This window comes from Clarias gariepinus, chromosome 24 (genome assembly GCF_024256425.1).
Source record: "Clarias gariepinus isolate MV-2021 ecotype Netherlands chromosome 24, CGAR_prim_01v2, whole genome shotgun sequence".
In the NCBI taxonomy this organism is placed as follows: domain Eukaryota; kingdom Metazoa; phylum Chordata; class Actinopteri; order Siluriformes; family Clariidae; genus Clarias; species Clarias gariepinus.
The window spans coordinates 19,072,154-19,098,078 of record NC_071123.1 but is presented as its reverse complement, the minus strand read 5'-3'; the positions used below and the strand labels follow the sequence as shown (position 1 = coordinate 19,098,078).

The window sequence follows — 25,925 nt, the reverse complement described above, 5'->3', positions numbered from 1 at the left end:
TACCCACCATCATCATCTGTGCTTCTCATCTCAGTACATGAAACACACACTCAGTATTCAGTATGAGGTTCAGTATACAGGGTGCTAATGTGGAGTTTATTTTAGTCAAATATACAGTCTGTTTTTTACTCTGATACACACCTGCATAGGGACCGAAAAGCAACAGGTTGTACAAACACTAATTAAGTAGTGATTAATTTTATATTATATACTTACCTATCAGAGAAGCCTTAAGAGCAAGGAAGCAGATTTTTCAACAGTTTGCTCAAAAGTAGGTAAAGGGAAAAGTAAAAGAAATCGAAGGAGGGAAACAAAAATATGAATTCTCATGACTGAAAAAATTTCAGCATTTTTGTGGTACATGGACATGTACATTCATGGAAGACAGGGATTATTCTTTTGTTTTGCCTTATACAAATATAAATGTGATGATTCTTATCATTTTCACTTCTATGGAGTGTTTATTCAGCAGTTTATCAGAAAAACACTGCGTAACTGTATGGAGAAAAAAGCCAGAAGTATTTAATAGTTGACAAAAATAAACAATTTATAATGATTTACTATCTGGTGGTATGTGGGTGTTATCATAAATGTTAAAATGGTACCTAAGTGAAGATTGTTTAACAGCTATTCAGACAGTAAACCAAAAAATGTTCTCATTGTATTTTATCTAACATTATAATATCTTCTCTGTTATTTTTTGCAGCATCTTCAAATTGGGTAAGTAAATAATTAAAACTTACAATAATGATAACGACATTCATCAAACATTTGAGATCACACTGGGATCAAATAAAAGCATTGATAATATTTTGCCTCTGCCTTTACAGTACATGTTTATCTAAGGGCAGAGTAAAAGAGAGAAAAACAGAATCACACATCTTCCCAAGTCTACTGCGACATATCATATGCTGTCGTAACCAATATATAGACGAGGCAGTAGCAAAGCACATCATTCTGTTATCTGTTCAGTTTTTTACATTGATAAATGTCTGTGTTTTTAATTAAAGGAAGTGGGAATCTGATATTCTGTATATTCCTTTACGTACTACAATAGCACATAGATATATTACAGAATATTTAACTATAGATTTAAAACACACAGGGGGAAATGCACATATACTGACATACTGTATATTGGTAAATACATGCAGATATCAGAAAATAGTATTTTCCAATAAATCACAAGATATTTCTGTTCCTTAAGGGGAACTAGCGGTATATTAGCACAATGCTACATTATACAGATTTACTGTGTGTGATGACTGATTGTTGTCTAGTTTTCCTCTTTTTTTATTAAGACACACATCAGCTGTGTTTTAACCAGAGTAACAGTTACTTTCACATTGAACAATTCACATTTGTAATTATGCAAATCCTCACACTTTATTATTTACTTTTACAGCAACAGTATGGTAAGTATAAAGTCTTTTCTCTAATAGTGATGTGTTGATGCTGCATGAATAATATATTTATTGTGCAGATGAAATAGATTGGACTGTTCTGTGTGTTCAGAGTGCAATAGCACATAGATATATGAGCATCATGAGCATAGTGTAGTAAACACAACAGACTGTGATCGCTGGCAGAACATTCATCATGCTGTTGTCTAGTTTATCATTAGTGTTCTACACTCACACAAATCTGACCTACACACTGATACTGAGAGATATAAAGCTGAAGGTGTGTTTACAAATGACACACACACATTAGTGAACAATCTGATCTAATGGAGTTAATAATCAGAGACTGGCTCAATATCAATTCAAACTAAAACAATCAGAGAGATTTTTACATCAGAGAGGAATCTAAATTACACACTAAAAGTGGCCTTTAGATTGTTACAGTTACTCAATATCCACTAGAACAGACTAGATCACTTCCAAATACTGTATAGCACTGAGAAGCACAACAACACACACAGCTAGCTAATATTGTGCAGCTAGTTTGTTCTGTAGACTGTGTGCTGTGTTTGAATGAGCGGAGTCAGAATGAGCACAGATACACTGCGACATCGGAGATCAGACTGCTGCAGAATCAGACAGAGACACAGTGTGAGCTAAGCGGCTAACGCTAGGTAATAGACAAGCTCTTGTTAATGTAAGAGGTTTTGACCTTTGACCTTGTGCTCAGTAACTGTGACAGTCACATTGATGAGCAAATCAACTCTGATATTTTAAACCCAATGAAAATACACCATGTAGAAGAATTGAACATAAACATTAGTGACAGACTGTAGAGATCTGAGACAAAGAACAAAACTCCAGCAGCATGAGCTCAGAGGCTTCATCCAATAGAGAGATAAACACACAGATAAGCTTCAAGAGTAAAGGAGCAGATTACAGTTTGCTAAAAGTAGATGATGGACAGATGAAACAAAGAATAAGCTGGAGCAGAGTGATGAAAAGAGGAAAGAGTTCAAATAAAACTGATCATGATTTAATTTACACCAGCACTTCTGTATAACAGACATTTATGGAAGACAGAAATGTTTCGTTTGTTTAAATCTAAACTATTTATAATGATTCAATATCAATATAATAAAAATGAATATGTACATTTTATTAAAAATTATAAAAAAATAAAGCTTTGTACTGAAAGTACAAGTGCAGATTGTTTAGCAGCTCTTCTGATTGTAAATGATAATCTTTATTCATTATATTTTATCTAACATTACATTTCTCTCTGATGTTTTACATGACACCTTCAGCATGGGTAAGTAAATAACTCTAATTTTATAAATAATGAATGATATTTAATGAAATTATCATATATATATATATATATATATATATATATATATATATATATATATATATATATATATATATATATACTTTAATGTCTTTTGCCCTGTCTCTTACTTATTGTTGAATCATGAACACTGTCTTTAACTGAAGCAAGTGAGCCCTGCTTTATTTTAAATGTTATTCTGGGTTCTTTCATGAGCTTCTGAATGCGTCTTTGGTAGATTTCTCCATTTGTGGATAATGGCTCTCACAGTGGTTCACTGCAGTCCCAAAGACATAGAAATGGTTCATCCGACAAGTGATTTCTTGAATCATCAGGTGTTTTGGTAATCAGGCCTAGATGTGGCTAGTACAATTTAACTTAGCTTTCAAAAAATTACAGTTTATTCATGATTTAGAAAGAGTTACTTTTTCACAAAGAACCAAGCAGTTTTAGGCAAGTTCTTCTCTTAATAAATGCAATTATAATGTAAATGTTTTGTATTTAATCTGTTTATCTTTGTCTAATATTATTTGTTTGGAGACAAACATTGGCTTTGTTTTAACCAGAGTTACTGTTGATTTCACAATTTAACATGGAACAATTTACATTTGAAATTATATATTTAAATTCCAAACTTTGTTATTTACTTTCACAGGGATTTCCTTCAGGTGAGCATAAAGCCTTTTCTACAGGAGTGATGTGTTGATGCTGCATGAATAAAATATGTATTACTGCAAATGAAATAGACCTGATTCCATACATCATAACTTTACTTTTCACAAAACCATAATTTTAAATAAATAAGTAATAAAAGAATACACACGGAATCACTATATATATATATATATATATATATATATATATATATATATATATATATATATATATATATGATAATAAAGGGTAACTTTTTAAAGTTATCCTTTTGTTGAAAGAAAAATCGATTAACTTTATTACTTTAACACTTTATACTCATTTGCCTAATTTTCTTTTGATTCTGTAAAGCTTTGTGACAATGACCATTGGTAAAAGCACTACATAAATAAGACTGAATTGAACTTTAAATGCCTAAACAACAAGCATTCCCACTTATAAGCAAACACCCACTCAGCTAAGTGCTGATTACAATGTATACATTTTATTCTAGAAATCTTGCATATTTCAACATCATGTTTTAAAGATCTGTAAATTCAGTTGTACCGAAAGAAGTTTAACCCACTACCAAATGCTTATTTAAGTAATGGACTTTCTCACCAAAATATCTTGTTCAAATTTTTATTGCATCAGTGAGATAATTGTGGAAGTGATTTGAGGGAGTTAATCAGGACAGACTGGATGGTACCACCCTATTCCTTGGTGTGGGCACAAACAATATACCTGTATAATAAAAAAAAAAAACAACTCATAGTTAATATTGTAGCTGAACATGTTTGCACTACAAGCACAGACTGAAGATTATTTAGCAACTGTTTTGACTGTAAACCATATGTTTTTTTCATTATATTTTATCTAACATTACATTTCTCTCTGTTGTTTTATGTAGCACCTTCCTCACGGGTAAGTAAATAACTTAACTTCACACTAATGATTAAGCCTGATATTTTATAAACTTATCGGAAATATTAGATTTTTATTTAGCAATCAAACTGGAACATCCATCCATCTTTAACCGCTTATATGAAATCAGGTAGCAGGGGAAGCAGTTCCATCAGGGAACCCCAAACTCTGACTAGGGGATACCAAGGTGTTCCCAAACCAGTGTGGAGAATTATCTCTCCACCTAATCCTTGGTCTGTCCTGTAGCCTTCTCCCAACTGGATGTGCCAAGAACATCTCCCTAATGGAGTGATGCAATCCTCAGCCCACCAAACTGAATACCCTCTCCTGCGCTGATAATCACAAACAGGATTGGTGATAAAGCACAACCCTGGCGGAGGTCAACACCAACCAGAAACAAGTACAAGTAACTGCAGAGAACCCGAACACAGCTCTCTCTTTGGGCTTAAATGGATTTGATGGCCCTGAGAAGTGATGCCCTTACCCCATACTTTGGCAGTACCTACAGTAGCACAGAAAATCCTGGGGAACCCAATTATATACCTTCTCAAAACCCACAAAACACATGTAGACTGGATGAGCATATTCAAGTCCCCTCCAGACATTGGCCCCAGGCCCAGGAAAACTCTGGCCAGGGTCACTCTTCTCCCTTTTTCTTTATTTCATGGGGTCTAGTTAGAACTATTCTTAGTCTAGCTTCTCTGCTGAGATCATTTTGCCTTGGGAGGCCCTACCAAGAGCAATTGGCTCCAGACAAAACAGCTCTCGGGTCCATAGGGGCACACAAACCTCTCCATCACGATAAGGTGATGGTTCCCAGGGAGACCAGAAACATAAAAATCATTTTCAGATAATGTTTTGGTGACTTTGATCTGTAAGGACGATTCCAATTGTGTCAGTCAGATTCTTTACCAAAATTTACTTGTGGGTAACCCAATTGCACTGAAATGATGTAGGCAGAGACATTTATCATCAAAGACCCAACTAACACTTAACATTTTACACACACCACTGTCAGACTCCATCAATCTCAAAAGAATATAAATATTTTCTAGGATATTTCTGAATTCAATAAAGAAGTAAGTCATCGTTTTGCAGGTATCCAAATACTCTATCAGCTTTTTTTGGATTATTGTCAGCTGCTTGTGAAGCATAGAGATAGGGTGTCATGATTTGCACTTCCAGTTTTGTGGCCATCTTGTTTGTAGCACTTCCTGTGTCATCCATTTTGTCTAAGCTGTACTATGAAAAGGAGCTATGGAGCATATGTTCCCTGATCCCCAGTGGTCCCACATTTTTATGAATTTTGTTACCAAGCTACCGCCGTCTAAAGCCAACACCATGGTCATGACCATAGTCTCTAAAATGGTGCACTTTGTCTCTCTCTCCAAGCTTTCCTTAGCAAATGAAAGAGCTTTCTTGTAACCCAACACATTTATTTGCTTACTTGGTCACCGCAATTCACTGCCATGTTCTGAAAGGAGCTCTGTCACCTTCTGTGGATTTCCATCAGCCATGTTTTGACATGAGGATTGCTGTAGGTCATCTGATTTTGGTTGCATCTGTTGTCCATCGTTATTACACTTTTACATGCTCTGCAATAGCTCATAAACCTTTAATAGGAATTTGCCCACTGGGGGAAAGGCACATATACTGACATGTTGTATATTGGTAAATGCATGCATATATCAGAAAATAGTATTTTCCAATAAATTGTAAGATACCTATGTTCCTTAAGGGTAAAAGAGGTATATTAACACTATTCTACAGTACATTATACAGATTTACTGTGTGTGCTGACTGATTGTTGACTAGTTTTCCTTTTTTCCATGGCACACAGCTATGTTTTAACCAGAGTCTCCACATTTTAATTATGCATTAAATACACACACTATTATTTACTTTTACAGTGGGCTGCAATGGGTAAGTATACACTCTTTCTTTAATAGTGATGGTGCATAAATAATATTTATTGTGCAGATGAAAAATATTTGACTGTGTTGAGTACAATAGCACATGAATATGGCATTATGAGCATATTGTAGTAAATACAACAGACTGTAATTGCTGGCAGAACACTAGAAATGAGAGCTAAAAAAAGCAAATGTTTGTTTACACATGACACACTTATCAATGAACAATTTGATTTAATAGAGCGAATAATCAGAGATTGAATTAATATCAGTTTAAATTGATATGTTTTTACATTTTAACATCAGAGAAAAAAAATTAAAGGTTATAGTTGTTTTGATTCTTGTTTACTTGATATTGAGTAGAGCAGACTAGATCACTGCCTAATATAGAACCTAGTTTGTGGGTGGGCTATTTATATGGATACACCTTAATAAAATGGGAATAGTTGGTGATATTAACTTCCTGTTTGTGGCACATTAGTATATTTGAGGGGGAAAACTTTTCAAGACGGGTGGTGACCATGATGATTATCCAGTAAACACACAGATAAGCTTCATGAGCAAAAGAGCAGCTAACAGTTTGCTGAAAACTCAATGATGGACAGATGAGACAAAGAATAAGCTGGAGCAGAGCGATGAAAAGAGGAAAATATTTACTTAAAATAAAATCTGCTCAGGATTTAAATCAAACCAGCTCTTTGGTGTTACATGGAAACACTGATATTTTTTTCTGATTGTAAAGCATACCTTTTTTGTGTATTTTATCTAATGTTTCTCTCTCTCTCTCTCTCTCTCTCTCCTTTGTTTTACACGGCACCATCAGATTTGGTAAGTAAATACGAGTTGGAAAAGGATCAAATTTTATGAATTTATCACATGTATTAAATTTTAATTAATAGATCAAATAGAAATATAAAAATAAATATTTAATGTTTATAACTTGACTTTACTCTCATGATGACTGATATTTAATGAAATTATCATGTGTATATATAACATTTTAATTCAGGCATCAAACAAACATAAAAGGCATTTTAGATCATATGGGCATAAGGACTTTGATCTGCAATTTCATCAGTCATCATCTTTCCCACGATACACCTGTGTGTAACCACATTGCATGCAATAATGTGGGCAGAGGCGTTTACCATGTCGAGTAAAAAAAAAAAAACAGCAGAGAAGTAACACACACCCATGCTGGACTCCATCAGACTCTTGTGCGAAATCATGTAAAAATAACAAAATTAGTTTTCCAGGAATCCTTTGGGATTTTCTAAGTACAATGTTAAGTTTTTTTATGTCATGTGAGTTACTGTCTTCTTACTAAAACACACAGTGTCAAATCACATTTTACAATAAACATAAATCAGAGCTTTAACAGTGTTCAGTGCTTGTAGACAGAATAATTGCCATCACTCGCTCTGCATAACAATCACACCATATTGTGAAAAAGCATTGAAGAGTTGACTCGGCCTAGCGTTTAGTCTCTTTAAGCTAACAGTAGTAAGTCATGTTAATGCACACAGCATAAAGACAACCTGACTGAACTGAGAACAGAAGACCTTCACTTCATTTATAAAACTTCTATAATAGGAGAGAGGGATTTAGGAGTGAAAGAGAGAAAAACAGAACGAGATCACACATCTTCTCAAGTCTACTGCGACATATCATATGCTGTCGTAACCAATATATAGTCGAGGCAGTAGCAAAGCACATCATTCTATTATCTGTTCAGTGTTTTACATTGATAAATGTCTGTGTTTTTAATTAAAGGAAGTGGGAATCTGATATTCTGTATATTCCTTTCCTACAATAGCACATAGATATATTAGAGAATATTAACTATAGGAAATGCACATATACTGATATATGTATAAATAAGTACTGTATATTGGTAAATACATGCAGATATCAGAAAATAGTATTTTCCAATAAATCACAAGATATTTCTGTTCCTTAAGGGGAACTAGCGGTATATTAGCACAATGCTACATTATACAGATTTACTGTGTGTGATGACTGATTGTTGTCTAGTTTTCCTTTGTTGTGTTAAGGCACGCATCAGCTGTGTTTTAACCAGAGTAACAGTTACTTTCACATTTTCACATAAAAACAATTCACATTTGTAATTATGCATTAAATCCTCACACTTTATTATTTACTTTTACAGCAACAGTATGGTGAGTATAAAGTATTTTCTCTGATAGTGATGTGTTGATGCTGCATGAATAATATATTTATTGTGCAGATGAAATAGATTGGACTGTGCTGTGTGTTCAGAGTGCAATAGCACATAGATATATGAGCATCATGAGCATAGTGTAGTGAACACAACAGACTGTGATCGCTGGCAGAACATTCATCATGCTGTTGTCTAGTTTGTCATTAGTGTTCTACACACACAAATCTGACCTACACACTGATACTGAGAGCTAAAAGGTTGGAAATTTGTTTACGAATGACACACACTCTTTAGTGAACAATCTGATCCAAAGGAGTTAATAATGAGAGACTGGCTCAATATCAGTTTAAACTGAAACAATCACAGCCTTTTTTACACCAATAGCTTTATCCAGAAGAGAGCTTAGCAAACATACTGTAAGCTTAAACAGAAAAAGAGCAGAATATAAAAAAGCAAAACCTTAAAAGTAGATGATGGACAGATGAGACAACGACTAAGCTGGAGTAGAGTGATAAAAAGAGGTAAGAGTGAGGTTCAAATAAAACGGATTATGATTTGAATCAAACCAGCACTTCTGTGTAACATGAAGACATGGACATTTATTTAAGACAATGGAACTTGTTTTTATATTTTCCTTGAGAAATATAGATAAATAGAAACAGTGGCAGCTGGTGCAAAAAAAAATTTGGAAGGTCGCAAACAAAATAAAACTTAAACATTTAATAATCGCCTGTAAATAGCCATAAGAAGTGCTGGAAACCACCAAGTGTAAGCTCGGCCGCGATCACTTGACTGCTGCTTAATTAGGAGGTCAGATTGATCTGGTCCAAATGAATGGTATTTTTATTTTATTTTATTTTATTTTATTTTTCCTAAAAAGCATAAATGATTAGGAAACTAAAACCTGTTATACTTTAATGAAACTGGCTTAATCTAAGGTATGCTGCATGGGCCTTTAGACATTTAACTGTATAAATGCGTAAAAATGGGTTTCAGCAAGCTCCACAGAAGCATAACAGCTTTACAGTACAGTGGAACTTTGGACTACAAGCGTAATTTGTTCCGGAAGCAGGTTTGTATTTCAAAACATAAATCGAAGCAAATTTTCCCATAAGAAATAATAAAAACTCTAATTATTCGTTCCACATCCCAAAAAAATAAATACATAAAAATAGTTCATACAAAATATAAATGAAAAATAAATCAATTTACCTTTAAAAAAAGTAAAAATAAATCCTGACAGATAAGGGTTTCCATTTATGCGTACAGGCGCTGTGTGTATGTGGGTATGTGTGTGTGTGTGTGTGTATGTGTGTGAATCTAAAGTAAAAGTAGAAGAGGAATCAGCTTACATAATAAACCTTTCTCCTCTCTTATTAGAATTTCACACAAACACACACACACACACACACACACACACACACACACACATTAACAGAAAGACTGTTTTGTCAGAAAAATTTGCAAGGAACATCGCTAATGACACTTGCGTGAGTGCATACTAACGGAATCACTGATATAAAGTAAACCAAATTAGCCTGCATTTACCCTTTGAAAAGAATCGTGACAGAGCAGTGTTTCTGTGTAGAGCAGAGTGTGTGTGTGTGTGTGTGTGTGTGTGTGTAGTGTGTGTGTGTGTGTGCGTGTGCGTGTGTGTGTGAGGCCGCACACACCTTCACCTTTACACAAGCCCCGAGAGGTGTGAAGGGGCACAAATTATGCGCGCACACATAATGACAGGCTGAAACAGAGAGAGAGAAAATGGATCTTTAACCTCTCTACTGAGACTTTCTTTTGCTTTACATGCGCGCTCTACACACGTGTGTTATAAGAAACAGTACATGCACGCTGTACACACGTGGCCACAGTATTATAGTAAACAGTACATGCGTGCTTACATGCTAATTATACCAGTAAGAGATGAGCACTAAGACCCAGCAAGGAAGCCAATTACCCACAATTCCGCAGCACAAGAGAGAGAAAAAACATTGGCTCAGTTGTGATCATGTGACGCTCGGCATCAAAACAAGAAGCGCATGCATTCTCTGTACTATGTACTCGTAAACCAAGACTTGTTAGTTTTCCAAGTCAAAATTTATTAAAAATCTTTGCTCGTGTTGTGGAACACTCGCAAACCACTTTACTCGTAATCTGAGGTTCCACTGTATTAATTTTTTTAACAGTGTCAGTTTTGTTACTTATTTATGTAAGATTATCATTTGTATGACTATAATAAGTTATATGTGTTCCTTATTATGTTTAATCTAAGATTACATTACTCTCTGTTTTACATGGCACCTTCAGCAGGGGTAAGTAAATAACTAGACTTCACATTAATATAAAAGACTGTTACTACTGTACATATATGAACTTATCACATAAATTAAAATTGTTTTTACTCCGTGATTAAATATATGAATGCAATTATCACTCATGTTTACATATACAGTAGTAGCATTGGCATTAATAGAATTATACAAGTATTCTGTTTTATTATTATTATTATTATTATTATTATAAACAAAAATCTCTTCAGTGCTGTATTATTGGCAACAGTAAAAGGCTTTTATCGTTAAGAGAGATTCGACACCCATCAGTCAGTTTCCCTCCTACAACGCATCTCCGCACCCTTATGCACTTCAATAACATAGACAGAGATGTTTACCATGTCAAGTAAAAAAAAAGTAAAAAAAAAAAAATTGTAATAATAAACATGTAACATAACACACATCACTGCCAGAATCTCTCTCCTTTTGTACAGTCCAAATACGGTCCACTGTATTTAGTTCTCCTGCACTAATAAGGAGCTACACCTTAGTATGGAGAGGAGATCTACAGTAAATGCACTGTTGAGACATTAATGTTCTGCACATACACAACTCTATAGTTAATGCTCCTAGCAGAACAGTGTTATATGAAAGTGTTATATGAAAGTAATGAAAGAAAAACACAAGTTAATGATTATCGGGTAGTGGTTAAGTTTCTCGCTGCATGAATTTTTATTTCACAGTTGTTTCTGTAGCTGATAAATCTCTCCAGTGTAAGCAGATGATTTTCAACACAGTGCAACAGAATATTTTGTAGATTTAATCTGAAGTTAACTCTTCATCCCAAACTAGCTCACAGGGAATCCACAGAGGACAGAGGAACGAGGTGAGAACAACATTTACTATAAAATTCTACATATTTGAGTTACTTGTTTAGAGCAAAGTACCAACAGACTGATGTCAGGTCATTCATCATGCTGTTGCCTAGTTCGTCATTAGTGTTCTGCAAACAGAAATCTGACTTACACACTGATCCTAAAAGCTAAAAAGCTTTTTCTTTGAATAAAATAATTGTTTAATTGTAATTTTATAGTAGTAACTCCTCCTTCTGGGGCAGTGGTAGCTCAGAAGCTTAAGGCATTGAGTTACCGATCAGAAAGTTGGTGACTCGATCCCCAGTTCCCCAAGGTTACCACTGTTTGTCCCTCGAGCAAGACGCTTTACACTACAGTATCTGCTCCGTGGATGCTGTATCAATGCTGACCTTGGACTTGGACCCCACCTACACTGGATTATGCGAAAAAAATAATTCTACTGTGCAGTAATGCATAAAGTATGTGTCAGATTCTAACAGATTCCATCTTCTTAAAGAGAGTGACAAATAATACTGTAGTGTACACTACTTGACCCCACAGAAAATCACACACACACTTTGCCTATGGTGTGTAATGTGGTGGTCAGTTCATGCTGTTTGTAAAAATGCTTCGTAATTTTCAAAGGACCCAGCATATGCCCAAGACATCTAGGAAGACAAGGGTATTTGTGTAAGAACCTGATCATTCAGTACGTTCGCATCAGATGATTAGCCTTTTTAGGAATTTTCTGATAGCCATTTAGTCCAATACTTACGAACCAGTACAGGAAAACAACCAACAAATGATTATTTTTAACATTATTGCATATAATAAAGAGAAATTTACAAAGAATAGCAAATAATTTTTAGTTGTCTCAGCAAGATTTCTTTGTACTTTTGTCAGATCATCAAGAAAAAGGCGTCTGGGTTACTCAGGTGAGTAGACTGTTCTAAACTATTAAAGTTTTTTACCATTATAAAGATCCATTTAAAATCCAACCAAACAAAACAAAAAGTAAAATACTTCAGTATACCAAACAAAATAAACATTGACACCAGCAATGATAACAGATTCAGAACAATGACTGAAAAACAAGTTGCATTCCATTTTAAAGTGTTATTCACAGGGTGCTCCCTACTCTCTGGAGTGAATGTTGGTGAAGGGAACTTCCCTCTACAAAACTCCACCATTCGGAACACGCTGTGAAGTCACCAGTGCAGTTATCACTTTGTACGTTACCATGATAACATAAGCGCCACACCGTTGCTGTTGCCGTGAAAATTTCATACTAAGGAAATTAAATATTAAATATTTATTGAAACAAAATCCTATTATAAAGCATACAATTAAAACGTATTTAACTTTAAATAAATTGATTAACAATAATAAATTAAAGATGTACAAAGTTTATTATTTTTTACAGATTACTAGCCTACAGTATATAATACTAAGGATATCTTGATTGGAATAAAATGTATTTTTGTGTCCTTTTAATATGATGTCATTCTCCATAAATATATAGATATATAATATATTTCTCAATAAAATATTTATAAATATATAAATCCTTTTTCAAGATCCCTTTTTTATGCTCCAACAAGATGCAATGACTGCTGGGAAATTCTTCATTCCCTTTTCCAGTGAAGTGAACACCTGTTTTTTACTTGTTCCCTACACCGTTAGCTGTTCCCATTGACTGAACATTTTTGCTCCCTGTGGTTTGGAATCACTCTTAACATTGCTAAACACCTTGTAAAGTATACTTCACAGGGTACTTTAGGCGGATTAAAACCCACCTTTGGAATAAACAAACTAAATAAACTAAGTCTTAATCAACAGTGCAGGTGACTACAATTAACATGTGACTGATCTGTGAGGTGCAATTAATACTGGGAACTGATGTCTAGAACAAACATGAAAGTCCTACAGTTAACAATTTTCTGTGATTACTGGTGTCATAATTCTGGCTGTTACTATTACTATAATTATATTTAAACAAAGTGTTTACAAACAAAATAAGTCATGAAGCAAAAATAAAATGCAAAAAAAAAACTGACTTTCACTGACATTTTAGTCCATCTGCAAACATTTCCTTTAACTCCATTTAAAGAGGCATAGAACAGTTTAATACATATTTAATTTAACACAAGGATTTGTGTAGGCACCCAAAAACAGAAAAAAACATTACCATTAATTTACCATTAAAATCTGCAAATTTAATGTCACTTTAGAGAACCAATGCATAATATACTCTCGGTGTCTGAGAATTGTGTAGGTTTGACAGTTGTTTTGTGTTTCGATCATGGCTGACCAATGGTCATAAAAATTTAAAGGTGAGGTAATAAACATTAAAATTAATATTAAGCATAACCAGTCTCTTCCAGGACAAAATCCGGGATAGAATATCAATATATTGAGTTATTGTGTGATGCCATCACAATCATAACATCCAAAAACCTAATTGTTCTGTAGAGGAAAGGATGTGTATCTCTCCTGTAATGATACGTTTTTTTTTTTATCATGTTTTTCAGCTGCATTAAAAAGCAGTGGTATTAAATACAATATCAGTTTAAATCAGCTCAGTCAATCAGCTCAGTGTGTACTGTAGTATTCGTAATACCTCTTAGTGAGACACACGCACTGTAACATGAACAGAGAAACACTTTGTTTAAAGTTTTATTCACATACAGTATGGAGTCAGGTACAAAAACCTTTACTCTGATTTATTCTCTTCCACAGAGTGACAGAAAATGGACAGAATATGAGAGAATGCAAATGAAGATGTCTGCTCTACAGACTGGTGAGTTTGGAAAAAGCTACAAAAGTAAACACACCTGATCATGTGTTGCACAGTGAAGTGTTCAATAGATAAGTGCTACAGTAAACCTTTGTGAGAGATGTGCTGACACTGTTTTTATTTAGGTTGGTGGTTGAGGGGGTGCTTATAAAGAGGCAAAGCTATTTCCAAGTTGAGCTTTTTCCTTTTTAATTTATAAAAAAGATTTTGGTAAAAACACATAATAAATTTAAAAGAAAAGTAGATTCAAATTAAAATGTTATTTCTCATGTACACAGTTATATACAGTATGATATGAAGTGAAATGCTTACAAGACAGCTGATCTAAAAAAAAAAAAAAAAAAAAAAGGGAAACATACAGTAAGAGTTATCCAATATGAATATAAGGTATGGAATAGAATAATTTTTTTACAAATATAGAAATATAGAAAAATATAGAAAAACTTTTAGCTATATATTTTATTTATTTATTTTATTTACATTATGTGCAAATAATAAAATAGAAATAGAATGTAATTGGGATATAAAAATAATGTCAAGTCATGAGCAAGACAATGTGCAAAAGATGAGCAAAGTCAAAGTTCCATGATGTGCAAAATGTGCAAATGTGTGTTAATATGTAATGTGTAATGTGCATCATGATGAGTAGTGAGATTGTTTTGTTAGAAAGGGAATTTTTTATTTACCAAGTTAGGAAAATAATAATAATCACTGATGACTGGGTATAATCACATTAATTATTCAGCTTACTCTCCTCCTTAATATTTTAAAGAACTGGACCAAGCATTAAAATCACTGAAAAATAAAGAACAACAGCTGGAAAAAAAAGATCTACATGAGAAGGAGGAAGAATTACATGTGACAAATGAAGCGCTGAAGATTCTAAAAGAACATTTGGAGAGCAATGAGAAGACTCTTTCTGAGAGAGACGCAGTGTTAATGGCAACAAATAATAAACTTCAACATGCTACTGAACAAGTTAAAGAGAAAATCTCACAACTGGAGAATATGAACAAACTGTTGAGTGAGAAAGAAACACAGCTGAAGAACACAGATGAAGAGCTGGAAACCAGTAAAAACAAACTGGAGACACTGGGACAGGAGCTGGAGGACAAGAAAAGACAACTACAGGAGATGACAATCATACTGGAGCAACAGAAAACTGAGTTAGCGGAAAAAAACAAACAGCTTGAAGAGAAAGAGAGATGTCTAACTGAGAGAGAGACACGGCTAATGGAGAGAGACAAACAGCTTCAGGAGAAAGAGAGACTTGTAGAGGAGAAAACAAAGCAGCTGCAGGAACAGACAGATCCAGAACCATCAGCCCCCATCAGGAGAAGAAACAGCAAGGACGAGTTACCTCCAATAAGTGGGTAATTTATTAAAATAAGCTATTCCAATTTTTTTGTGGTTTAAATTGTAAATGTACATTTAATAAATCATATGTAAGAACATGAAATATACTGGAATAATACTTGATGCAGTGTAATTCAAACTGTGTATTATAGACATGTCCATAGTCTAACTCTACATTTTGAAGTATGTCTTTCTCTGTCAAGAACTAACCTGAGATGACCAGAAGACGTAGCTTTAGCGGTTAGCCCTGTGTAGCGTGACTGGTAAACCCAAACGCGGAGTGACACGAATAGGCAGGATAATCACGCAGTTAGTCTAAGGACTCTCACGATTGGGGAGCAAGGGAAAGACACAATCTAACCCGCGTCCTATAAATACACACTCCGCAAGAAATCGAAGCCAAAAAGGTGAGTACTCACAGTTAGATGACCGCAAACGAGGCAACATCGGGCAACTTAATGACTGAGCGTTGTACTGTGGTTTGTTTACTCATTTTATACTTCCTGGTTCGCGACCGCATTACTTCCGGGTCCTAGTGCCGGTCGCGGCTTGAGTGTGCATGACAGTACCCCCCTGTCCAGGACTGGCTCCTGACGGTCCTGGGGTGGAGGATACCCGACGACGGTAGTCTCGAATGAGTTTGGGATCGAGGATGAACCGGGCCGGAATCCACGATCGTTCCTCGGGGCTGTAGCCTTCCCAATCAACTAGGTACTGGGTGCCTCTGCCCCGAGGGCGTGAATCGAGGATCCGACGCACGGTGTAGGCGGGACCACCGTCAATGATGCGGGGAGGAGGAGCAGGGGGGGTGGGTGGAATCATAGAAGAGGTGATGAAGGGTTTGAGTTGAGATGTGTGGAAAACCGGGTGGATCCGAAGCGCCGCAGGCAGCTGGAGCCGGTAGGTGACAGGGTTTATCCTTAGGGTGATGCGGTATGGTCCTATTAAGCGAGGTGAGAGTTTCCTGGATTCGGTATGGAGGTGGAGGTTCTTTGTGGATAACCAGACCTTGTCACCTACTCTGTACAAACGTCCCGGAGGGTGTCGACGGCGGTGTTGAGTGGTGTATTGTTGATTGGCCTTCTGGATAGCGAGGTTGGCTTGGTTCCAGAGCCGTCGACACCTACGGACCAACTGTTGGGCCGATAATACGTCGACCTCCGGTTCTTGATGGGCAAACATCGGAGGTTGGAAACCATAGCATACCTCAAATGGGCTTAGATTGGTGGCTGAGGAGACGTGCAGGTTGTGGGAAAGTTCTGCCCATGTGAGGTAGCGGGCCCAGGAGCGCTGGCGGTCGGCCACAAAACACCTTAGGTAGCGCTCCAGTTGTTGGTTGGTCCGTTCCGTCTGACCATTAGTCTGAGGATGGTATCCGGATGACAGACTACTGGTGGAGTTGATCAGACGGCAGAAGGCCTTCCAGAACCGGGCGGTGAACTGGGGCCCCCTGTCCGAGACGATGTCTTTGGGGAACCCATGCAGGCGGACTACGTGTTCCAGTATTAGTTCAGCGGTGGTTTTGGCTGATGGAAGTCCGGTGAGGGCCACCAGCTGCACAGCCTTGGAAAACCGGTCAACAATGGTGAGGATGGTGTTCTTCCCTTCGAAAACCGGCAGGCCCGTGATGAAGTCCAGGGCGATGTGCGTCCAGGACCGCCGAGGAACAGGAAGTGGTTGGAGCTCTCCCGGGGGTGGCTGATTGGTGTCCTTGGCCCTGGCGCACACCGGGCACGCCTGGACGAACTCGATGACGTCCCTTCTCATTGACGGCCACCAGAACGCCCGTTGGATGAACGAGAGGGTCCTTCTTGTCGCTTGGTGTCCGGCGACCGCGGAGGAGTGGCCCCATTGGAGGACGTCTGCTCTCACGTTCTGGGGTACGTAGAGTCGCCCAGGCGGCACGCCTGCCGGTCCGGCCTCTGCGGCCTGTGCCTGGCGGACCCTTGTCTCCAAATTCCACTGAAGAGGTGTGATGATCCGGGAAGAGGGGATGACAGGCACGGTATCCGCCCGGGGAAGGTCTTCGTCGTGTTGTCTTGAAAGTGCATCGGCCTTGGTGTTTTTGGACCCCGGGCTTTACGACAGGTGGAAATTGTACTGTTCGAAAAATAGAGCCCACCGTGCCTGTCGTGGATTCAGTTGTCTTAAGTTCCTGATGGTGATAAGGTTCTGATGGTCGGTCCAGACGATGAACGACTCACTGGCGCCCTGGAGCCAGTGACGCCATTCCTCCAAGTCCCACTTTATGCCCAGCAGTTCGCGGTCCCCTACCCCGTATCGCTGCTGAGTGGGGTTGAATTTTTTGGAGAAGAAACCACACAGGTGCAGTTTCTGGTCTGGACCTCGTTGAGAGAGAACGGCGCCGGCGCCCACATCCGACGCGTCCACCTCCACAACGAAAGGTTGGTTGGCGTCTGGGTGGAGAAGGATGGGAGCGGTGGTGAAACGATGACACAGATCTTGGGAGGCGGAGATGGCAGCAGGTGTAAGGCAAAATGGGTGAAGCGAGGGCCTGGTCAAGGCAGTTAATGGTGCTGCAACTGTACTGTAGCCCCGGATGAAGCGACGATAGAAGTTCACTAACCCCAGAAAACATTGAAGCTGTTTGAGGGTCCTGGGTAGGGGCCAGTGACGCACAGCTTCGAGCTTCTGAGGATCCATGGCCACACCCTGGGGCGAGATGACAAAACCCAGGAACGTGGTGGAGTGCTCGTGGAAAGCACATTTTTCCAGCTTGCAGTACAGTTGGTGAGCAAGCAATCTCTTAAGAACCGCCAGAACATGTTGGATGTGCTCCTTGAGGTTATGGGAATAAATGAGGATATCGTCCAGGTAGACGAACACCCATCGGCCCAGCATGTCTCTGACGACGTCATTAATAAATTGTTGGAAGGCCGAGGGTGCGTTGCAGAGTCCAAAGGGTATGACCAGGCTCTCGTAGTGTCGAGTGGGTGTGATGAACGCCGTCTTCCACTCATCGCTCTCTCTGATACGCACCAAGTTGTAGGCGCTCCGGAGGTCCAACTTCGTGAAAATGGTGGCACCAGAGAGGGCGTCCAGGGCAGAGTTGGTGAGTGGCAGCGGATGTCGGTTCTTTATTGTGATCTTGTTTAGCCTCCGATAGTCGACACCTGGGCGAAGTTCGCCCCCTTTCTTCTTCACGAAGAAAAACCCCGCGGCGGCTGGTGAGGAGGAGGGCCGGATGGTACCGTGGCGCAGGGCGTTGGCGACGTACTCCTCCATAGTCTCGGTGGTCGATAGAGAGTAGAGATGGCTGCGGGGGGGGGCGGAGCCTGGCTGAAGTTCAATCGCCAGGTCGTATGGGCGATGAGGTGGTAGGTGAGTGGCTCTTTTTTTGCAGAACACTTCAGCCAGATCTCGATACTCAGGTGGAATGGCGTCGGGGTCGACGTCGGGGGCTTCGGACTCCCAGCCGGTGCCCGGAGGCAGAGCTCGGTGCAGGTCGGCCCCCACTGAAGGATCCGGTTCTGTGCCCATGAGATGAGAGGGTCGTGCTGCAGTAACCAGGGATAACCGAGGATGACCGGAGGTGATGAGATAGGTGTGAGGAAAAACTGTAGCTGTTCTTGATGCTGATCGATGATGAAAGAGAGAAGTTGAAGAGAGAGAGAAGAGCGCAGCGTCTCCCCAGGCTGTCTGTACTGCAAGGGTGCGGAATTCAGCAGTATAGCGACTCACAGACAATCCTCCCTGCCGCAGGTGGTAGAGCTTTGTGTCGGTCTCCACCTCGCCCGCAGGATGTTCAAAGGTGAGTCTGAGCTGGCTGGTGAATTCGTTGTAAGAATGGGCGGTATCGGTGTCTGCTCTAAGCACTGCCGTGGCCCACTCAGCTGCCTGCCCGGACAACAACGATACGAGAAGAGCAATGCGAAGCCGATTGGTGGAGTACTTGGTGGCGTTGAACTCAAACACCAAATCTAATGCTGTCCAGAACACATTACATCTCCCGTCCGTGCCGTCCCATTTATCTGGTAGAGCTAGAAAGACATCTGAAGGGGGGGGAGGTGGGGGATGCGGTGCTGCGGCCGCCGCAACGGGAGGCCGGCTCGCCGCGTCAGCAACAGCCGCGCGGAGATCCGCATTCTCCCGCCGGAGCTCCGCCACCTCGCGGCGCAAGGCCGCGACGTCTTGGACGCTCTGGCGCAAAGTAGCGAGCTCTCCGGTTAGCTGATTGATGAGCGCGGCATGCTGATCCACCACACCGCAGAGACGCGCATGCTCCGCTGGGTTCACCGCGGTAGGCTCAGTCATTCTGTCAAGAACTAACCTGAGATGACCAGAAGACGTAGCTTTAGCGGTTAGCCCTGTGTAGCGTGACTGGTAAACCCAAACGCGGAGTGACACGAATAGGCAGGATAATCACGCAGTTAGTCTAAGGACTCTTACGATTGGGGAGCAAGGAAAAGACACAATCTAACCCGCGTCCTATAAATACACACTCAGCAAGAAAGCGAAGCCAAAAAGGTGAGTACTCACAGTTAGATGACCGCAAACGAGGCAACATCGGGCAACTCAATGACTGAGCGTTGTACTGTGGTTTGTTTACTCCTTAGATACTTCCTGGTTCGCGACCGCATTACTTCTGGGTCCTAGTGCCGGTCGCGGCTTGAGTGTGCATGACATTCTCATTCTGATTCTCATTGGTTCTGATGTTTCCTAGTGAGTGAAGAGACTCAGGACTCAGCAGCACCAATCAGGAGAGAAAACAGTATAGAGGGAGGTCGTCCATCATGTAAATAATTACAATTTATTGATGTATGTTTAGTGTGTACAGTAATTCAACACTAGTTTATGGGGAAAAGACACGACTAAAAAGAGATGCAGCAAGCATATTTACATTTATAAAATTACATAAAAGATCAATATTGTAAAGCTGACATAAGCCAGTAGTGGTATAACAGATACTGTAATTAAAAATAATAGCAAATAAGAAAGCAGTCACTAGTGGGTGGGACTTGCAATTATACAGTTCAACACACATATTACTGTTCAACTCTTTACATTTTGTGAAATTTAAACGGGAGTCATTTTAAGGATGTACTGTAGGCTTTCCAGATTTCATCATAATGTCCCATTAGTCCACCATCATGCTGCAAAGAACGATGTAATTACCACAATACAGTAAGTGATTCTGTATTAAATTTTTTATTTTTGTTTATTTTCAGTGGAAATTTTGAGGCTGGTGCTGCTGGGGAGGACAGGGTCTGGGAAGAGTGCAGCAGAAAACACCATCCTGAGCAGAGAGGGAAAGAACCAGGCTGCTACAGCTACATCTACATCTACATCCACCCAGCAGAGTGAGAGCACACAGGGGGAGGTGGCTGGGAGGAAGGTGACTGTGGTGGACACTCCTGACTGGTTCTTTCCTGAACTCTCTCTGGAGAAGTTGAGACAGGACGTGGAACTTTGTGTTCGTCAGTCTGCTCCAGGACCCCATGCCTTCCTCCTGGTCATACCTGTAAAGCAGCCTACAGGAGAGGAGAGAGGGATGCTGGAGAAAATGGAGGAGATTTTTGGGGAGAGATGTTGGAAAAACACAATGATTATATTCAGTGTTACTGATGAACTTCAGAAGAAGAACATTGAGGAGTTTATCCAATCAGGAGACCAGGAGGTCCAGAGACTCTTAGAGAAATGTGGGAACAGGTTTCACTGTCTCAACATTAAGGAGCATGGAGATGGTTCTCAAGTCTCAGAGCTCCTGGAGAAGATAGAGAAGATGGTGGAAGGAAGAGGAGAGAAATTCTACAGCAGTGAGATCTACCTGGAAATAGTATCTCAGATTATAGCATTGGAGACCATCATCCAAAAGGAAAGAAAAGAAAAACGGATGAGAGAGGAGATGGAAGTAAAGGAGAAGATTAATAAGGACATGCAAAATTCTCTGAGAAAAATAGAGGGAGCCATCCAGAAGCATGAAGAAGACATCAGACAACTGAATGATCGAACAACAGAACTGGAGAGAAAGATGATAGAAGAGAGACATGAAGAGAAAAAGAGAGAACTTGAAATGGATCTTAAACAAGAAGTAGAGAAAAGGACTAAATTGGAGGAAAAGGTAAAGAAGCTAAAAGAAAATAGAGAAAAAGAGAGGAGAGAGGTGGAGGAGAGGCACAAACAGGAGATGGAGAAGATCAGGAAGGTGTATGAAGGAGAGGACATCATTGAGACAGAGAGAAACCTCATGAAAATCATCTTGCCTGAACTTAGGCGAAATATAATGGCCTCAAAAACAATGCGGGAAGGCGTTAGCAGAGACATGGAGAAAAAGAACAGAGAGCTGGAGATTATTGAACAGAAACTTTCAGAGCTCACCAGCTGTTGGAATAGGTTCATTGGAAAAGAGAGAAGTGACTCAGGGACAGGCAATGCAAATGTAACAGGAGATTAATTTAAGACTCTTCAAAAGAAAAATCTCTTCAAAGATTTTTTTTTACTGAGTTTATAAAGCCCCAGATAATCACCCAGTCAGAAATAAAATAATAAAATACATCATGGAGATCACAAAGCAAAATGTATTAGCATAAGGCTAGTAAAATAAGTGAAAACGCAGAGCCAAGCTGTTCGTTACTGCTAAGAAGACCTTGTAGGGCAAAAGATCTGGGACTGTATTCATAAAGCTCCTAAGGATCATTTAGGAGAGCTTTATTATACATAATTAGCTTTAAAAATTCTAGCAAGGCATGTTGGCTTAAGCGTGATTTGTTGTCAAACAAACAGACTAACAAACGTAATGAATTAGTTAACCTACAACCACCAGGACCTACTAACAGACCGCTGGGTCAGACGGGTTTGGATTACTATTTTTTTCCCCTCCACTTTCCACTTTGACTTCTCTGGTTCTTTTACTAAACAGACATATACACGGGCAGATTTATCATTAGAGATTTAATTTTCGCCCCCAAATAGTACCTACCGTATAGCTTTTATTTAGAATATAATCACCAGCTCAAAAACCCCTTTTTTGTCAAAGGTCTGAAACATTTTTTTTACTACATTTATAAGTGCCCTCCCTGTTGTGTGACAGGGAACAATGTTAGTGCTGTTAGTGCGCTCCTCTAGCCCATTTAACAGTCCAGTGCTAATGAAGTACAACAGAGCGGGTTGGGTGAGTTGTATTGGCCCTCTTATGGGGCCAGGTCGAGTGCGGGTATGAAAAATGCATGGCCCGCGCATCACTATGAAGCTCTTAATTATAATATAAACCTTCATTCTGAAATAACAAATCGCACATATTTATTTGCATTTTTTTTTCAGCTTATACTGTATACTCACTCACTCACTCACTCAGTCATTGTCTATACCGTTTAATCCTGTACACATGGTTGCAGGGAGCCTGGAGCCTATCTCAGGAGACTTGGGGCATGCAGCGGTGTAGCATGCAGCGGTGTAATCCATCACACACATACACACACATTTACACACTATGTGCAATTTGGGAAGGCCATTTGTCCTAATCTGCATGTCTTTGGACTGTGGGAGGAAACCGATGGGGAGTACACGCCAATTCCATGCACACAGAGAAAATAACTGGAGAAAAATTATGTTGCTCTTTTCAGATACTGTGACTGGGAAGTTGGTTTCTATGTAGCAATCTAGGGAGTTAATACTTCATCTTCATCTTTTTGCTATTTTCTCCTCTGCTTAAGGAACTTCTAAGCCTCTTAGGAGTCTTCTACTTGGTCTACTCATTTAAAGGTTAAAATCTTTTATGAATAACCTTTATCTTTACTCGGATCCATGTTTTTAAGGAAACTTTTTGGTAAAAAGCCACAGTTCTAACAGTTTGGTTAGAATTTCATCAGTAGGAGCAACCATTTAAACTAGGAATTTTCATTAATATGGCTTGGGATCATTTAAAACAATGGTCTTTTATTATTTGTTTTGTTCCATCACCAATATGAATTGTCCAACTGGCTACAATTTACAAAACTTCTATTATGTTATATCATTATTATTGCCAGTCAGGAAGTCAGTTTCTTGTCATACAGGTCAACTTATTAAATCTATTGAGTAAGGACATTTTTTAAGGACAAACTGAAATCATGCAACAAGGTGTTACGATTCTTTTGTACAACATCAATAAAAAAAACGAAAAGAAAATATGTACAAGCACATTTTGATACATTTCATACTTTTAGAGTTACAATACATTTCATGTTCTGGTGCATTCGCAGGACCTGCCAGTTGTTGCTATCACCAACATTATAACAGCTACGTAGACTCAACAGAAAAAGTCAGAAAACATACAGATTTTTACTGCTGATGTTTCAATTGGATGACGGTTACTTTTTTCTTCCGTTAGATTTATTTATTTGTCAAAACATTTGTCTGTTTTTTGTTAATATGATTTATTTTGTGGTGTGTCCATGTGAACAATTATGCCATTCTGGGACATTTATATTAAAAGTTATTCAGTTAAAAAAAGTTACATTACAGGACAACATCCTCATGTCTGTTGGACATATCTAGAAGTTTTGTCAGACTTTTTTTATGTTGTCATGTTGTATATCCTGTAAATGTTATAAATAAATGTATGTATTGTCATGTTTTTTAAAAAAATATGCCTTTCAAATTGTATGGTCTCAATAAATATACATATTTTTTATTTTGTACACTTTTGTAATTATGTGTAATAAATAGTTTTTACATATTTAATATTTTATTGTAACATTCCTAAGGAATCTGACCATGTCTCATACAGCAATCTGGGATTGTTGTCAATTAAAAAAGTGGACTTGTGATTGCAGTCCATGGGCGTTGCTAGGCCATTTTTAGAGAGGCTTTAGCCCCCCCTAACATTTGTACTCAGCCCCCCTAAAAATTCTTCAGAAACTTCACACAAATTGGTGATCGCCCATCGTCCCCTTTAAATTTCTTCTTCACCTCCTTCCCGTCTTTTAGCGCGGTCTTCAGTTTGCCATCACAGAGGGAGTATCAGGGCAAGGTGTGTGTTTTTGGATAAATTGTTATATCTGCATCAGTGCAGTCCTTTCTCATAAATACAGTTTACAAAATGTCATGAGGAATTAATCAGTTAAATCTTCGCTGTGTTCACCCTCATCACACCAGCTGTTTCCTCTAGTGAAAAAGGAGGCCCTTAATACACACTCTATGAACGTATAGTCTACTTTACACAACAATCATGCCGTTGCTGTTTTAATTGGAAAATCTAACTGTCTATATAAAACAGTACACAGTGCATATTAACTACCATAGAGTTATGAGCATAAATGATTAAAAATAGTGACAGTCAGCATTCAGTGCACTCGCTTTAACTGCATAGTAGTGTAATTTACAGAGATAGAAAAATCCTTTTTTGTAATAAATATTGCATCGTAATACAATCTTAAAATACATTAATTAGCCTTAGAGTAGGGTTTTTTATCACTTGAAACAAAGAATGATATTAAAAAGATGCTTTATTTATTTACATTTAAACAATGTTTGTCTCTATTAATGAATTTGAATAAATAGTCTAGTAGCTATGAAATTTTGAGGGGTTGAATAGATCTTAGTGTTTTATTTATGTAGCTAAACATTAAATTAAACTAGATAACATGATTATCAAAGTTTTAATATTTATATTTAACTGTAAATGGAAGGTTTTATTCTCACCTGCTGCTCATTTGGAGACCTACTCCCATGTGACTTGAAAAACCTTCCATCTTCAGTTCTCTGTTCAGTTCTACAGTTGAGTTCTCTGAAAGCGCAGCCTTTCAGGCACATTAACACTGTGTCCCCAACATTGAGTGAAATCATTGCATCAGAAACTATTTTTTACATTTTTTATGTCTGCCAGTTTCCAACAAAAAGCTGCAGTATTGTCAAAGAATTAACAGATAAATGTTTGGCATTATTGGCCCCCACACAGTTTATTCCATCGTCCAGCCTCACATGTGTGTTGTTTATATTGCTAATCAATGTAAGCATAAAGTTATATGCTGTTTTCTGGTTACATTTTTCTGTACCTGTACATAGAAAAAGGTTTATACGGTAAACAGCGTTTACCATAATACATTTGAGTACTGATTCTAAACAAGCCAAATATGTGTTAAACATCTATGGGGGCTGAGCCCCCCTTAACTGAAAATCCTGGAAACAACCCTGGATTGCAGCATGAGCTAATTGCAGGGAAATACAGTACATGCATCCGAGTGAAAATGATAAGTGGAATGCGGAAGGGTTGATAACAAATCTACAAGATAGTGATTTGATGGTATCTCTGGGTTAGAGCGTGAC

The 25,925-nt window shown here is 38.5% G+C and overlaps 1 protein-coding gene across 2 annotated transcripts; it reads left to right on the top strand.

Moving 5' to 3' along the window:
- Positions 1-10,631: 10,631 nt before the first annotated feature.
- Positions 10,632-24,298, top strand: LOC128512040 (golgin subfamily A member 6-like protein 6). Of its 2 annotated transcripts, XM_053485161.1 has the most exons (6): positions 10,632-11,538; positions 12,410-12,441; positions 14,246-14,306; positions 15,076-15,672; positions 20,344-20,415; positions 20,849-24,298. In XM_053485161.1, exons 3-6 carry the CDS (start codon positions 14,276-14,278, stop codon positions 22,072-22,074), a joined length of 1,926 nt encoding a protein of 641 aa, XP_053341136.1. In that variant the 5' UTR covers positions 10,632-11,538; positions 12,410-12,441; positions 14,246-14,275; the 3' UTR covers positions 22,075-24,298. The 2 variants fall into 2 exon arrangements, with proteins under 2 accessions (XP_053341136.1, XP_053341137.1); XM_053485162.1 differs by lacking the exon at positions 20,344-20,415 and having other exon boundaries at positions 10,636-12,441.
- Positions 24,299-25,925: the final 1,627 nt, after the last annotated feature.

Bases quoted from the DNA above. Each gene is read 5' to 3' on its own strand.
- LOC128512040 (XM_053485161.1), top strand. From the start codon at position 14,276: ATGCAAATGAAGATGTCTGCTCTACAGACTG. The intron at 14,307-15,075 runs GTGAGTTTGGAA...AATATTTTAAAG, and splicing joins GATGTCTGCTCTACAGACTG to AACTGGACCAAGCATTAAAA. The intron at 20,416-20,848 runs GTAAATAATTAC...GTTTATTTTCAG, and splicing joins AGAGGGAGGTCGTCCATCAT to TGGAAATTTTGAGGCTGGTG.